The sequence below is a fragment of the Agelaius phoeniceus genome, chromosome 5, assembly GCF_051311805.1.
Source record: "Agelaius phoeniceus isolate bAgePho1 chromosome 5, bAgePho1.hap1, whole genome shotgun sequence".
NCBI classification, from domain to species: Eukaryota; Metazoa; Chordata; class Aves; order Passeriformes; family Icteridae; genus Agelaius; species Agelaius phoeniceus.
In genome coordinates, this window is record NC_135269.1 from 55,233,894 (window position 1) to 55,249,847 (window position 15,954).

Here is a 15,954-nt window from a genome sequence, read left to right on the forward strand (position 1 = left end):
GCGCGCCGGGCTCGGGGTGGGGGTGGTTCCTGCGGCGCTTCAGGCCCAGCGATGCCTCCAGGGCCTCTGCCGCGCCTTCCCCGCGGGGCCGCGGGCGGGCGCTGCGCATTCCCCATGGGCAGGTCGCGGAGAGGCTTTCCTGGGCATCTCTCCACTGGAGCGGGCACCGACACGCTGTTCCGAGCGCAGCCCTCGCCCTGTCAGGAATTTAGCCTCCATTGTTCGTTGAACCCACCTTGATGGGTATGCGTGGTCTAAGGCCCAGCGGGTTTGGTTCTGAGCGCTGCTTTGATGTACGGAGTCTGCCTCGGGAGGGGCCCTTGGCGTGGCGCTCGAGTCTCACCTGAGCATCTTAGGGAAGGATGATCAGGGCTGAAGAGAATGCACTGCGCCGGTTCAGGGAAACACTGCCAGCTATATGCTTAAAGTCCTGTTCTGGATAAAGCTCCTCCAGTTCCGGTATTCGGTTATAGGTCGGTGTTTTTCTTCTCCGATTGCAAAACATTAGTTGAGGTTATCAGTGGGCCGAGTGATCCAGGCTTTTCAGGAGGAGTGAAGAAGGGTGGTTTGTTGGTCCTTTTGATGTATGTCATTTCTCCGGAGAGCTGTGTGAGATATAATCTGCTGTGATTGTGACATTTGTTGTCAAATTCCCAGTGGCAGTCGTAGATTTCACTTTCTTTGCCTTAAGTGTTGGTAAGGCTACAAGAGGTAATTGCTTATCCTTTGTTTCCCACCTTTACCACTTTACAGGTTTGAAAACAATGTTAAATTTTAGATTAAGACACTGTTTAGAGAGACAGTGCTTAAGCAAGTCCTTGCTTTTTGATCTGAGTTATTTTCATCAGTTAATTTTCTTTTTTCTTTCTTTCTAATTTGAACAGATTTAGTAAAGAGTGTTTTGGTTGGAATATATGGCAGTATATGAAGAGATCAGTTGATACCTTTTGATTTGAAATAGTGGACCTATTCAACATTCTGCTATATTAGGTGTATGGTTTGTACTTAAGTACTGGTGTGATTTTCTAAATGTATTCTGCCAGTCACCATACAGTAAATGGTCTGTTGTGGTTAATACTTCTTTGTAAATCTCATGTCAAGTTGCTTTTTTTAATTTATTCATACGCTATTCAAACTCCCAACAAAATAGTTGTTAAGCTGTGTGCAGGCAGTCCTTTGTTCCTTGTTACTTCTTAATTTACATTTTCTTTTTATTGGTAGAGTTCAACTGTATTAGTGTGTATATATATGTATAATCAGACAATATTATATATATATAGTATATGTATTAGTTATTATAGGTGACTGAGGCCAAAGTGATTTGAGGTTTCTTGGACTTGCTCAGTTTCCACTGCTATAAAGTGCAGTTATACAAATAGAACTGCTCAAACATGAAGTTTGATCTTGGCTAGATCTGCCAGCTAGACACAGTAATAAAGGTGTGAGAGCTTAGTTAAGAAGTCTCTATCACCAGTCTGTTGACAGGAAATTACGACAGTGATGATAGCAACAACTGTTAGTATTGAAACAGGTCACCTCATAAAGCATCTTTTAGAGAACTATAAAACTGCAACAGTTGGAATGATATAGCTTATCACAATATGGAAAGGTTAAATATCAGAGTATGTGGCTTTGTTAACTGCCTTTTTTAACAGCTGTGATTTTGGAGAATTTCACAATTCATAGTTGAAAATTTAACAGTAAGTTGAAAAAACTGGAAATTAATTTTGCACTTCTGCACCGCATGTTGCTCTTTCTGTATTCACCTCTCTGTATCTCTTCATTTTTTCATACATCCTATTCTTAAAATTTCCTTAAGGGTTAGGGAAGCTGAGATTAATCAAAGTTAATTATTTCTTTAAATTGTATTTTAGGTGGCTTGAGAGCCAATCAGTGATTCTGTATGTAATCTACAGGTGTATATCACAGATTGAGTGAAATAACTGGTATTTTTCTGTTCTTGTTGTTTCACAAAAATACACTGGAAACTCAAGAAATCGGGTCTTAAAAATCTGAGCAAAGCTGGATCCAGAACATCTTCTCACAACCAACCAATGAATAAAACAGAGGTGATGAATAAAACAGAGGTGGTGATCTGGTGACAGGCAAAAGAACGAGTAAGTAACTGCAATTCCTAGAGAAGGCTCCAGACTGCCGGCTGGTGGTGAATGTAGCAGCACTGGTGTAGTGATAGTCTAAAGATACAGATTTTCCATAAAGGTTGCAGTCTGAGGTGTAAGTATGTAAAAGAACATAGTAATTTAGGAAGACAGATAATTAGGAAAATCTGCAAGGCATCCTGACAGGAAGAACCCAAAACTTCCATTATTTAACTTCAGAAGAGTAATTTTTTTCTTTGATTTTTCCTCCCCTTATGCATTTACAATCTTGTTATCTGTTTCAGATATTGTGAATAAACATCTTTATTTGCATGGTTAACTGAACCTGGCATGAATTAAAAGTGATATGATATTAAATGAATGTAAAGAAGTAATTTCTCACTCCAGTCCCTGGAGCAAAGTGCAAGTATCTGGCTCTCCATTATGTTTTGTAGAATAGCAGAAAGCTAGGAGACCATGCTTCCGAGGAAATTGTTTGGGTTCTCTGGAAAAAAGCTATTACAGGTTCAGAGAAGAAAGAAACATCACTCACGTAGCTGTAAGTAACCATCTCTCTGTCATTCTCAGTACTGGGGTATACCTTGAACTTGGAAGGCTCTCAGGGAGGCTATAGCAAGAGCCTAAGACATGTTGGAAATGAAATTAAATTCTCATATCCTATCCTACTGTGACAGAACTTAAAGTATATCTTCAATACACCTATTTCAATATTATGTTATTAGCCAAATGTAGATGTTTAGTGTTGCAGACAGAGTTTTGTGTGTTGTGGTCCCAGGGTCTCTCCAGTCATCAGGCTGTTCATCTTAATCTAATTTTATTACTTCCTTCATTCCATTTCTTTCTTGGCAGTAAACATAATGTTGGTACTGCAGCGATAAATTGATGTAGTTCTGTCTTTCTACATTTGTATTCATTTGGAAACACTAAATGTTTAATAACAGTGTAGTTAGTAGTGTTACCTTGTTTTAGCAAAATTGACCACTTAATATTTATCTCCAAACCTGCTCTGGTATGCTTATTTTCACTCAAACATTTGGTTTCACCTCTAGTAACTTCTGCATCAGTGATGCATTTTCCATATGAAGTCATGAAGACTAAAACTACATTAAGAGATAACAGTAAAATAAAGTAGAAAGAATTCCAGTAGAATAAAGCAGAAAGAATTTCAGATTTTCATGTGCACCGAGGTAATACATTTAATAAAATGATCTCCTTTCCTTCTTCTGTAGACTCCAGCCTCTTCTAGGAACCCATCCAGGCAATGTCAGCTTAATGATCAAAACCTTAAAATAGAGGTCAGAAGTACTAAATTTGGATGTCCAATTTAGTATCTGTCACAGGGGTGTGATTTCTAAGAACTTACAAAATAGGAAAGTACTTATATTTAGCATACATTCCCATTTATTTCCGTGGCTACTTGGCTCTACTCATCAGATCCAAGGTGTCCAGGTGAGTGCTCAGAGAAGAAGGAATGAGCAATCACACAGTAGTTAGGAGCAAGCATTCACTGCCAAAACCATGGTACCCTTGTGGATTTATATTAATGACCTATTTTGTTACAAACACAACTGTTTAATCTGTATGATCCTCACTGTGTAGCACATCAGAGGTGTAGGTCACTGACTTTTGACTTGGAGTTGAGCATATAATAGCATGTTGACAGGATTTACTCATACTTGCCCTTTATGTGGAGTGAGCATGGTGCTGGAGTATGTCTTTCAGGAGAGGTCAGTTTGAAGTTCCTAATCTAGCATTCCTGTTGGGCCTATGGAGATTTTGTCTACCTGATGAAGCCATCAGTATCAGAACTGATTTACATATACGTGAGTTTGGAAGTTCTCTTATAAGGAAGCATCAGGCCTTTGCTGAGGCAGTAGCAAGTCTGGGACAAACAAAGTTGTTAAATGGTACACACTAGTTGGGTTTCTCTGTACAGAGGAAAGCTACAGGCCATGTTGGTTGCTCTTGGTGGTTCAGGCTTTTTTGTGAATGTCATGTGTTGAGTCCTTACTTCTGACTTATTTTTCACTTTATTTTTCCTTCCCAGATTTTGATGTCACCTTCTTGTAGTCCTTCCCCATATAGACGAGGAGGCAAATTTTAATTCTGAATTAGCCCATCTATTTTTGGATTTTGTCATCATGGACAAATGACTAGGGATTCTAACAGTTTAACTTCCTCCATTGCAAACCATCTTAATCACCTGCAGACCAGGTTTGTCCTCTAGAATGAATGAGGAAGAGATAGTAAAGTAATTAAGACTGGATTTGGGTCTCATTACTAATTGAATTTTAACTTAATCATACTAAGGCTGAAGTATTCACTCATTGTAAACATCGGAGATTGTTTCTTAGATACATGTTTGTGAGTGAGCTAACTAGGAAAAGAACTTCCCTCACATCTCATATTACATTTGCAGGTTTTTAAACTGACACCAAGGGAATTGAGAAAAGGGAAGTCACTCTAACGATTTCAACAAAAAAAATAAACTTTATGTATAATTAAAAATTATGAAGGCAATGAGCAACTTGTTTTTGCTTGGATGAGTGCTGTGTAGAGAATGCTTTCCAGTGCAGAGGAAAGGAAGTAGGAAAGAAAGACAGTAGCAATGAATTTGCATAACATTGTTTACTTGGGTTATGCTATCTTAATAAGCTACTTTGTTTATCACAAACTCAGGTATCTTATGAAATCCAAACCTGATCAGGAGAACAACCACAGAAACGAAAAGATATTGTATTTCTCAAAAATCATTGTGTATCAGATACAGGTATGGAGCACACTTTGTTTTCCCTTTGCTATGGCTGCATTTGACAAAATTGCTCAGTTCAAATAGGTCCTTTTTTTGTGTTATCTTTCTGTAAATTCTGTCTTATGTCTGCTACTCAGGTTTCCCCAGTGTGTCTTGTGAAGAAAGAGGTCAAAATCCAATGTAGATTAGCCATGCTGTTTTGGATTTCTTTGCTGTGCAAGTATATTTTTAGAACTTTTTGCATAGCAATTACTGTTTTGTTTTTTGAATCCCATTGGTACCCATTACCACTGACATTGTCTTTACCCTAACTTGGCTCAGTTAGTTATGCTGTGTGAATTGACAGACACTCCACTTCTAAATATGCAGCTGCTTTTGTAAGCTAAACTAATGATGGCTAATAACTGGGGATACTGAAGAGGCACTCCCAAATCCTGGATTTACTTTACTGCTGCTCTCTTGTGCTCATAATCATTTTCATCTGATCATGCAGGGAGGCACTCCTGGGAGCTAAACAAAAAATTGGTGACTTGTTTATGAAGGGGTTGTTCTGATGGTAGTTATCCTGTGGCAGGAACAGCTTCCCACAAAGACCTTTGCAGGGGGAGTTACTATGCAGAACATAATAAAAGTGCCAAACTGTAAACACTAGGAATTGAATAATTGATACTGAAGAGACAATGATGGAAAAGAAGGGGAATATTATTCTCTTGATTATGGCTCTGTCTACTCTTGGAAACAGCAATATGATCATACATGAGTGTCAATAACTGTTCCAACGGTTTGTTCTTGATAAAATAGTCTCAAAAATAGTAGATGATAGTTTTGCTGTTTGGCAGACCTACAGGTCAGTACATGGGCAAGCTCTGTGCTTGTGTTGCAGCATGTTGTAATTTGGATGCAGATTTTGTTTTCTATTATTGAAGTATAGCTTATGTATGTTTTCATGTATATCCTAATCATGAAGTTTGGTTTTGCATCTTTGCAGTGTCCAGAGGAGTGAGCTCAATCCTCACCTTCCACCATGCAACAGTTATGAGCACATCCTGTAGAGATCACCTTAAAACTGCAAAATCCTGAAGGTACATGATGTTAAAGGATTCAAGATAGTGGATAAGTAAAGCAGGCAGTAGGTTTCCCTGTCAATTGCATATCTCAGCAAAGTGCTTGGTGTATCTCTTGGTCAGCAAGGGACAGGATACATACCTCTTCTTGCAGTAGGTGACCCCAAGCAGTAGTTCCAGCAAATGCTTAAATGGAAATGGGGTGAGGGCCTTTGCATAGCGGCTTTACTATGAAGACCATGCTGTCAAATGATCGTCAAGCTTATCTATAGATAACATTCCATAGGACTGCTTAGCAGATGCAGCTTACAAAGGTATTTCTTAGCAAGCACCCTGATCAAGTGTGACTTCTGGTGGAGCTCTGAGGATAAAAGGTCTCTGGACCTTCATCAGTACCATAAAAGGCACTGACACAGCTCCCAGTGTATTTTTAAACTTGTGTTTTGGTGAAGACTGTTCATTTGGATCGACATGAGCTGTTCTGAAGGGTCAGACTAAAGGGTCTTAGCAATTAATAAACAAAGAACTGCTTTGGCTGTGAGAATGAAAAAGGTGGTATGTGCAGGAAGTAAGAGTTACTGAGGCTGTAAGAAACAAAAAGTCCTTGATTCCATAGCAGTTGGTGAACACTATATACCCCAATATTATTTAATTTTATTTCCCCTTTTGTCATAATACAGCTAAAACTTCCACATCAGAGGAGTGAGAAGGAAAATCCAGATTATTCTTCCTAACTAGAGAACAAGGAATATATTCAGTAAACAAGTAGGAGTGAAATGGACCAACACTTTTTTTATATATTTGAAGCAAAAAAATTGATCTTCATTCCAGGATGGTCATCCAGGACTTGGACCATCCCATTTAGTCTAGTATGATATACCAGTCTTTCTTACAAGATACCAATGATAACTAGGAGATGGAGCAGTGATAATGTGTATTTTTCTGTAAATACAAAAATTTGCAAAGATCACTCCGAAGATGCAGAGTGATCCTGCACCACCACCCCACAGACTGAAAATAAACAGCTGAAATGATGTGAGCATGCTGCTGTAAAATGTCTATTGGTAAGGTTACAATCTTTTCCATGGTGAATGCTGTTCTGGCTTCTGTGAGGTTTGGGAACAACCTTTCTTTTGTGAACTTGTGAAGTCACGCCTGCAAGTATTCTACCAGTGCCACATACCATGGCTGATGAAGTAAGTGAGATCTAAAAGCATTCCCATGCAGGATGAGAGGACCATGGCAATGTTGTATCTCATAGATTAGTGTGAAGGTGTAAATTGTATGATGGAGAAGCCAAACTTGAAAATTTACTGGTGATACATTACCTTAAGGCATCATACAGAAGTATCACATGCAAGGTTAGGCAGATTTGTCATCATGATAGGAAGAAGACCCACATGTGTATGCTATGGCAGTCCAAAACCTTTCTTGAAATACAGATTGTTGTAGGCTCTAAGGAGTGTGGAGTGAGTTGCGATTCTTTCTTGTCCCTTCAGCAGCCTGCTGTCCAGGCCCTGAGAGGGATACAAAGTTGCATCCAAAGTAGGTCAGTATCTTTGCCAGTATTTACTGCTGCAGCGAGTCTTGAGTTAACTTTTATTAATCTGTGAAACAAAGCTGATACACTTTAGAAATATAGAAATGTGTCTCATGAAGTTTGATTCTATGAGAAAATAGAGGAGGATGCCGAGGCAGATAAATAGTGATTATGTTTCTTTACGTGATCTTTCTTGCAGTGATTCTGCTGAAAATTTGACAACTAGTGGAGGTGAAAGCTGGTAGGCAGAAGATCCTCTTTCTGTGAAGTTTTCCATGTAGAGTGAGTCAGCATTGGCAATTTGTTTAACAGTTTGATGCTGCCAGGTAGGGGTGTGAGGATTCTGAAGGACTGGGACTGAAGCCCCTTGCACATGCTGAACTGGTGTGAAAAAAGGTGCTGAGGGGTCTGTTGCCATCAAACTAGGGATCAGAGGGCTTCTTATTTTTGGTTTGAAATTGAACCATATGCTAGTAGAATTGTATTCTTTTGAGTAACCATGTCTCACTTGTGAGGTGGAAAAGAGGAAGGTAACAGATCTTTGAGGTTATAGGCATGTGTGCTGAGGACTGGTCAGATGCCCCAGACAGTACTACATGCTGTTCTACACGGGCTAATGTGCTAATACTTAAAATGGAGAGGCTGAGCATCCTGCTCTGGTAGCCTGTCATAAGGTCAATGAGAAATGATTTAGAAGTCTAAGACTCCAAATACAGAGCTTTTTGTTGAGCGTGCCCTGATCTTTGTGCTGTTACTCTGAAATACCATATGAAGGAATGACATGAGGTCTGTGTCCTAGCCTGGATGCTCCAGAGTGAAAACTCCATACACCACCTTCTTACTGAGAGTAATTGGAAGAATCTAGAAGCATGAGTTTAAATTATAGAAAATTGGTTAAATGATGCAAATACCAATAAGGAATACCATGTTATCAAGGGATGTCCAGGGACTATGGAATGCTGTAGCCCACCTGGCAGAAAAAAAAACTGGAAAAAAGGCAGACTTGCTGTCTATCAGACACATTAGAATACTGACACCATCAAGATTTCTGTGGAAAACTTGTCTCCACTTAAAAAGTATTTGTACGACTGCACAGTAGATCTACATAAATTACCCCTCAAAAGATAAACCAAAATATTTCCTTATCATAATCTTATTATGTTTTTTGATGTTATTTCTATTCATTTTTATACTCTGCACAGTAATGTACATGGTATGGTATGGTATGATACTTGCTCTTCAATACATTTCTATCACAGGTCGTATTCCAGTGCAACAACACTACCTTATATCAGCATGTTGTAAGACTTCTGAGACTTGGTGGCAGGATCACTAAAACAATTTAACTGGAGAGTAGTTCTTCACAGGCAAGTACACAAATGACCAGATGGCCTCCATAGTTTGTACAAACTTTCTTGTGTTGTAAGTTGAAGACACTTTCTGTGTCTGAGCCTAAGGATCTATTCTACACTGAGCAGACTGCATGGGTGTTAGCTGCTTTAATAGCTTGTGTTTTGTTCAGAGGTCAGTGTGCTAAATGGTCCCTGATGAGGAAAAAAGAATTTGGAAAGTACTTTTCATATTCTACAAGATTTCTCCAGCCTAGTTGCTTAAACTCTCTGGACCTTAATTAACTTTCTACAAGCAATAACAGGTGTATCTCTTTCTGATTCCCTAGTCATATATTTATTGTAGGATTAACTGGTTTTTGAGGGAAAGAATCCTCTTACTGCTAGAGAAAACATAACAATGAATTGGTAAGTTGTTTTGCCGCAATTTAGCTGAGTGGATGTGAAATACTGATGGGTAAAAAGAATCACACCTACTGTCAATCAATTGCTTTTTACTATATGCAGGACTTGTTCTGGATGATCAGCACAGGCAAGTGTTTGTGTAAGGCTGGGCCAGCTAAAACATTGTTTTCTAAGTATGTGGGTGCAGCTGCCTTGCAGAAATGTATTGCAGTAAAATCCTTCAGCTCTCGAATATGGCTGTAATGGCTGTCTAAAAATAATACCTAACAAAGGGTGTCCTTCACAGGGGAAGCCAAAAATAACCTTTTTCTCTGTCAAAATGTAAGGCTATTATCAGTTAATCTACAAACAGCAGCTTGACCCAGAGACCACGAAAGAGCTGACTTTCAAGCACATTTTCTACGTAAGGAATCTTGAGCTTCCACTTCCCCCCAAAGAGATAATAAATACCAGTCGCTTCAACTTTTTAGCCTTGGTTTTGTAACGAGCCGTGTCCCGCCTCCATCCGTTCTCTGGCGCCCGCGCTGGGCCGTTCGAACGTTGTACCGGGGACGCGCGGCGGGTTCGGGTTCGCGTTCGGGCTCGGGCCCGGCCGGTCCGGGCGGTCGCGCAGCGGTCGCGGGGCCAGCGCGTTCCCGCCCCGAGCGCGGCCGGTGCCGGCCGGGGGCGCGGGGAGCGGCGGCGCGCAGGCCCCGCCCCGCGGCGGCGGGAGCGGCGGGGCTGGGCGGTGCCTGGCGCCCTCACGTCCCTTCCCTCGCTCGCTCGCTCCCTCCCCGCCCGCCTCTCCTCCTCCCCCCCGTCGGCGCAGCGCTGTGGTGAAGCCGCATTGTTTGTGCCGCGGGGGGAGGGGAGCCGCTCAGCCCCGGGAGCCGAGCGCCGAGCCCGCAGCCGGACGGCGACGCGCGCCGCGCCTCACGAATGCGCCGCGCCCGGCGGCAGCAGCAGCCCCGCACCCAGCGCCGGGTGACCGCCGCGGGCAGCGCGGCCCTCGTAGCGCCCGCTCGGCCGCCCGCGGCTGCCGGACGCGGGGCCAGGCGGCAGCACCGGCGGGGCCTCCGCCATTAACCCGGCCGAGCGTCGGCCGCAGCGGCGGAGCGGGAGGTCTGTCAGCCGCTCCTCGGCGGCTCCCACAGCGTGAGTACGGCCGGGTGGGCGGCGGGGACGGGCGGGCGGGGGTTGCGGGGCCGGGAGCCGGCGGGTCCCGCCGCGGCTGGACGGGAGAGCGGTATGGGGGAAGGAGCAGGGCGGACCGGGCACGGCCGCCTGCGGGGGAGGGCAGCGGCGGGCGGGCGGAGAGGCGAGGCGAGCGCGGCGGTCTGGGGGAGGGAGGGAGGGCGCCGCTGGAGCTGTTTTGTCAGCCGCCATATTTGTGGGCCGAGTATTTTCGCGGCGGGGAGGGAGTGACTGTTGGGAAGGGCTGGAGATGATGGGCCCGGGCAGGAACCATCCTGCTGGGGGCCGGGAGGGGGGAGCGCCGCGCCGGGCAGGAACCATCGGCGGCAGGGGAGGGAGCGCGTTGGAGGCTCCCTGGGCGTGGGCAGGAAGTGTTGGCGCGGCACCGGCGGGGGCGGGCCCGGGGGCGTGGGCAGAGCCGTGCGCGGGAGGCTGGATTCCGGGATGGCCGCGGGATCTGGCGGCGCTGGGCTTTTCCATCGGGCCGGGAGAGAACGGCTCTGGTGGTCCCGCGTGTCTTGGCCGTGCCCGCGCACGTTCGCTGGGCTCCGTGAGGCCCCGCTCCGGGCCGTGCCCCGGGGAATCGCTCCCGCTGCGCGGCTGGAGCGGCGGGTGGTGTCCACCCAGTGTGCGTGTAAGCACTGTTTGCTTATCGTCCCTCATTGTCTAGGACTAAAGAGTATTCCTGTGTCTTTCTCTTTTTAATGGTCTACATGAAAGTGCCATTGAGAGTGGAATTCCCTAATCCATTGAGCAGGAATCCAGGGACTAAAGGCAGTTTATTTGAAGAGGAGGAAGGTAACTAGGGCAGAGATTGTAATTTAGAAGTGTATGGTACTGTACCTTTCGTGTTAGTTTTAGCTATCCTACACCTTGATAAATAGCTTTTTTTAATTTTATTTTTGCCTCATATCACGTATTTCACAGAAACAGCTATCTCAATGTTTCTGTGAAATTATCTCAATGTACTTCTGTTATGGGAAGGAAAAACATCTGCTGGTGATTTCCTTCCCAAGTAGCTGATGTAATTCTAGGAGATGAGAGCTGTGGATAACTTTCCTGGTTTATATCCCGCAGTCTGTGAGGGCAGGACAGTGCTAACAGAAGTGCATTAAAATAATTTTGTGTGCGGTTAGTGCAGTATCTTTGTGGTCATTGAATGGAAACTTGTCTTAGTTTGCGCTTCAAATTTTCATCTTGGTCCTCATTCCTATTGATCTACAGGATACTGGGAAGGGGGTAGGACGGAGAAGTGCCAGCTGATAATTGCGTAGGAAAAGCAAACCAGTTGTGGGTCATGAATTTGCTATGCAGAACTCTGGTCTTCATCCGGAGTATTTATAGAACATTTGCAAACAAGAATTTTGGAGAAACAAAACACTGCTTTGGCCTCTGGGGCATTTAAGTTATTCACGCTAAATTTGCATGAAATTCGGCCTGAGTACTACCAGTTTCGATTTTGTGTGCACTAAATTGTATTTGTAGGGTATCCAGTCTGTGTTTGAGACTGTAACTTCCTTCTTAAGTCAGATGTATTTTCTGTTGAGTATTACAGTATACCTAGGTGTTAGCTCAATCATTTTTTTATCAGTCTGGTTCCTACAGTTCGTTTTACTTTTGCAACAGCCATCCTAAATCTTTAAGCAAGATTAAAGATCTTGTGCTTTTGAGTATTTTCTTCCTATTTTTAATTCCTGCCTGAAGCCATACTCGAGAATCTTAGGAACAGAGGGAGGTGGAGAGCTTGGAAACATAGTATTCGTGTATTTTTCTGTGGTACTGGGCTAAGGTAGTGTGGACAAGTTACATATGTTTTTGATTTCTGAAGGTCACCTCTCATCCTTCCGTCTGAATTTTTCTGAAACAGTCTCTATCCTCAGGAGCCACTACAAACAGATACACAATCAGCTAAAATATAGGAAGGGGCATTACAAGTACCAAAGCAGGCTTTTGCTTCTAGACAGAATTGAAATGCAATTGTACGAGGTAAACATGCTGTAAACCTTGTTTCTTGATTGACAAGTAATGTCATTTTGATCTGTAATAAGTTGCTGTACATGGACACATCAGTGTGTTTTAGCTGAAGAATCCATCATTACTTGTCCACAATAACAGAAATCAGGGCCATTGTAATACATTTGGGTCTCTAAATTACAAAATCTGCATTGAAACTGGAAACTAATTTTTAGTTTTGGTTAAATTACTGGTATGTTTTAGTGGTTGGACCTTCTTTGGCAGTATTAGTTGTTTAAACTGTTTTCTGCAGTTTAGAAACTAGTATGATTGAATCCTGTGTTGTTTTACAGAATTTAATTATTAAATGCTTCTTCCAAAGTTGTTTGAGGAAATGGAACCTTTTATATTCTTCTGTTGTTTATAAAGATCAGAACAGAGATTTGTCATGATTAAGCACTGGCTGTTGTCTGAACTTTCTATATGGCATAGAAACTGGTAATTAGGGTTAAGAATGAGTTGTGTAAAAGTCAGATTTATGAGAAGCACAATTCTTGCATGAATAATAAAACTAGCTTAGGTTATAAAAACCTAAGAGTGTGTTTGTGAGAGCACACAGATCAGAGCCTTTTGGGAGCTAGTCTTAGGGTTAGTTGCCTAAGTGATCTAGTAGTCTTCCTGTGAAAGGAGTTCCCTCAGTACTTTGAGGCCTTTAGAAATTGGCATCATAGACTTAAGCAAAAGGCAAGCAGCATGGAATAATTAATGTAGTTAGTTGTTCAGTGCTTGCTATTTGCTTCCTGAAATAGGTATAGTGGTCTTTCACAGCAGTTGTGTTTTGATTTTTCTATTTCTCCACTATTTTGGCAATACATGCTAACACTACTTGTGTTATGGTGAGCAGCCCTGACTCAAAATGCAGAGTTGAAATGGGCAGGCCTTAATAATACTTTAGGCAGTGATTAAAGATTAAGGCTTTTTTATGTAGCTGAGGTTGAATGATACTGTTTATTAATGATTTATTGGGAAGAAGGAAGCAGTGGAATAAAATTTGTCTATTGACAAATGTCAGTCTGACAATGTTAGTCAGGTTTATAAAATTTTCAACCCTTATAGGAGAAAAACCCCACCCAGTGTGAAGTGAACACGTCAAAAGGCATGAGTATGTATGGACACTTTTAACTTAAAAGTTCAGTAACCATCCTAGTTATGGGGCTTTGGAGTGGGGGAAGAAAGCTGTCTTTTTGTATGGTATGTGATCTTTTTGCAGTAGGTTGTAAACTTAAAAATTGTTTTAAAGAGCTTGGGAGTGGGTTTGTAATCAGGAAGATTTCTATCAGCAGTTGGTTTGAGAACAGCTCCTGAAGAATCTGTTGAAGGAGAAGACTGTGTGTACTTAAAAGCAGGGAACATGTTTTGGCCCTAAGTCAAATCTGCTTTACAGGTGAAATATTTACTGGTTGCAGTCCATACTGCACCATATTGGGCACTAAGAGTTCTGTCATGTTCTTGTCATGTTGTGAAGAATAATGGTCTCACTAAGGGTTGAGGAAAGTAAAAAAAAGTATAGGGCTGTCAAACTGCCCACTTGCCAAATGTGGAATTATGTGTGCTTTTCTAGCTTTTAAATATAGCTATAGTAGTTGAGTTGATAACATGAGTGTTTCAAATTACACTGGAAAAAAACTCAGAGAAAGCTAATTTTTCTTTCACAATTGCATTAGTTCTTTTGAAGAGAGGTCTAGAGGACATAATCTGTTGCAAAAATTTTGAAACTGCAGGTGCCCCTAAGGTGTTAAGTATTCTGTTAAAGGTTTTCTTACAAAGTAACAAATGCAGTTTTTTTTAATCTGTGACTCATCTGAAATGTTTTTGTTCTCACTCAGTGGTCTTGCCAACAGTGCTTCTAGAGGATTTCTAGTAAGGATTTTGTATAGCTGTGTTTACTCAGGGAATCTGTTATTTAGAAGATCTATTGATCTTCAGGTTAAACTTGTATGAAACTGAGCAGTCCTGTTGAGTAAGAGTGACAGCTTATGGTTTTGTTTACTTTTAGTTAAATATCTGCATAGAGGGCTGTAGAACCAAAGGTCTTTTCCCTTACTACGGTAAAACTGATATTTTAATATGATTATTTGAAGTTCATAGTATTAACTGTTGCTCTAATTTTAGGTAAACATTACCAAATGAGGAGAAAAGGAAGATGTCATCGAGTATCGGCAGCAAGGCATTCTTCTTCCCCATGCAGTATTAAGCACTCCCCGACACGAGAAACCTTGACATACGCTCAAGCTCAAAGGATGGTTGAAATAGAAATTGAAGGTCGCCTGCATAGGATCAGTATCTTTGATCCTTTAGAAATTATATTAGAAGATGATCTTACTGCCCAGGAAATGAGCGAATGCAACAGCAATAAAGAAAATAGTGAAAGACCACCAGTTTGTCTAAGAAGCAAACGCCATAAAAATAACAAAGTGAAAAAGAAAAATGAAGCTCTTCCGAGCTCGCATGGTATACCTGCTACAACAGCTCCTCTTCCAGAACCAAAAGTACGGATTGTTGAATACAGTCCCCCTTCAGCTCCTCGGAGACCTCCAGTTTATTACAAATTCATTGAGAAGTCAGCAGAAGAACTTGATAACGAAGTTGAGTATGACATGGATGAAGAAGATTATGCATGGTTAGAATTGATCAATGATAAGCGGAAAAGTGATGGAGTGTCAGTTGTTTCCCAAAATATGTTTGAATTCCTTATGGATAGGTTTGAAAAAGAGTCTTATTGTGAGAACCAAAAACAGGGTGATCATCAGTCTTTAATTGATGAAGATGCAGTGTGTTGTATATGCATGGATGGTGAATGTCAGAACAGCAATGTGATCCTGTTTTGTGATATGTGTAATTTAGCAGTACATCAGGAATGCTATGGGGTGCCATATATACCTGAGGGCCAGTGGCTCTGCAGACACTGTTTGCAGTCCCGCTCTCGGCCCGTAGACTGTGTGCTGTGCCCAAACAAGGGAGGTGCCTTTAAAAAGACAGATGATGATCGTTGGGGACACGTGGTGTGTGCTCTGTGGATTCCAGAAGTTGGATTTGCCAATACGGTTTTTATTGAGCCAATTGATGGTGTCAGGAACATTCCCCCAGCCAGATGGAAGTTAACATGCTACCTCTGTAAACAGAAAGGTGTTGGTGCCTGCATCCAGTGCCACAAAGCAAACTGCTATACTGCATTCCATGTGACGTGTGCTCAAAAGGCTGGTCTATATATGAAAATGGAACCTGTGAAAGAACTGACTGGCAGTGGAACAACGTTCTCTGTGAAAAAGACTGCCTATTGCGATGTACATACTCCACCAGGCTGCACACGGAGACCGCTCAATATTTATGGAGAAGCTGAAATCAAAAACGGTGTTTGTAGAAAGGAGGGATCAGTCAGAACTGCTAGGTCTACATCAAAAATCAGGAAAAAGACAAAAAAAGCCAAGAAAACAGTGGTTGAGCCCTGTACAGTTATGCCAACAGTATCTGCTCCTTATATTCCCCCCCAGAGGTAAGCAAACCATCAAAATATGAGAAACCTTTATTTAATAAATTT

The 15,954-nt window shown here is 42.1% G+C and overlaps 1 protein-coding gene across 9 annotated transcripts in view; it reads left to right on the forward strand.

Annotated features, from left to right (window-relative positions):
- Nucleotides 1-18: 18 nt before the first annotated feature.
- The window catches only part of BRD1 (bromodomain containing 1), a 68,495-nt gene continuing 52,559 nt past the window's right edge, over nucleotides 19-15,954 (forward strand). Inside the window, exons 1-4 of one of the 9 annotated variants that reach the window (XM_077179056.1) lie at nucleotides 19-4,334; nucleotides 4,800-4,890; nucleotides 5,861-8,843; nucleotides 14,529-15,909. In XM_077179056.1, the coding sequence (XP_077035171.1) occupies nucleotides 14,543-15,909 (1,367 nt within the window). In that variant the 5' untranslated portion in view covers nucleotides 19-4,334; nucleotides 4,800-4,890; nucleotides 5,861-8,843; nucleotides 14,529-14,542. Of the gene's footprint in view, nucleotides 8,844-9,988; nucleotides 10,365-11,031; nucleotides 11,202-14,528; nucleotides 15,910-15,954 lie in introns of those variants that run through there. The other 8 variants (XM_077179055.1, XM_077179057.1, XM_054630904.2 and 5 more) reach the window with 8 other exon arrangements.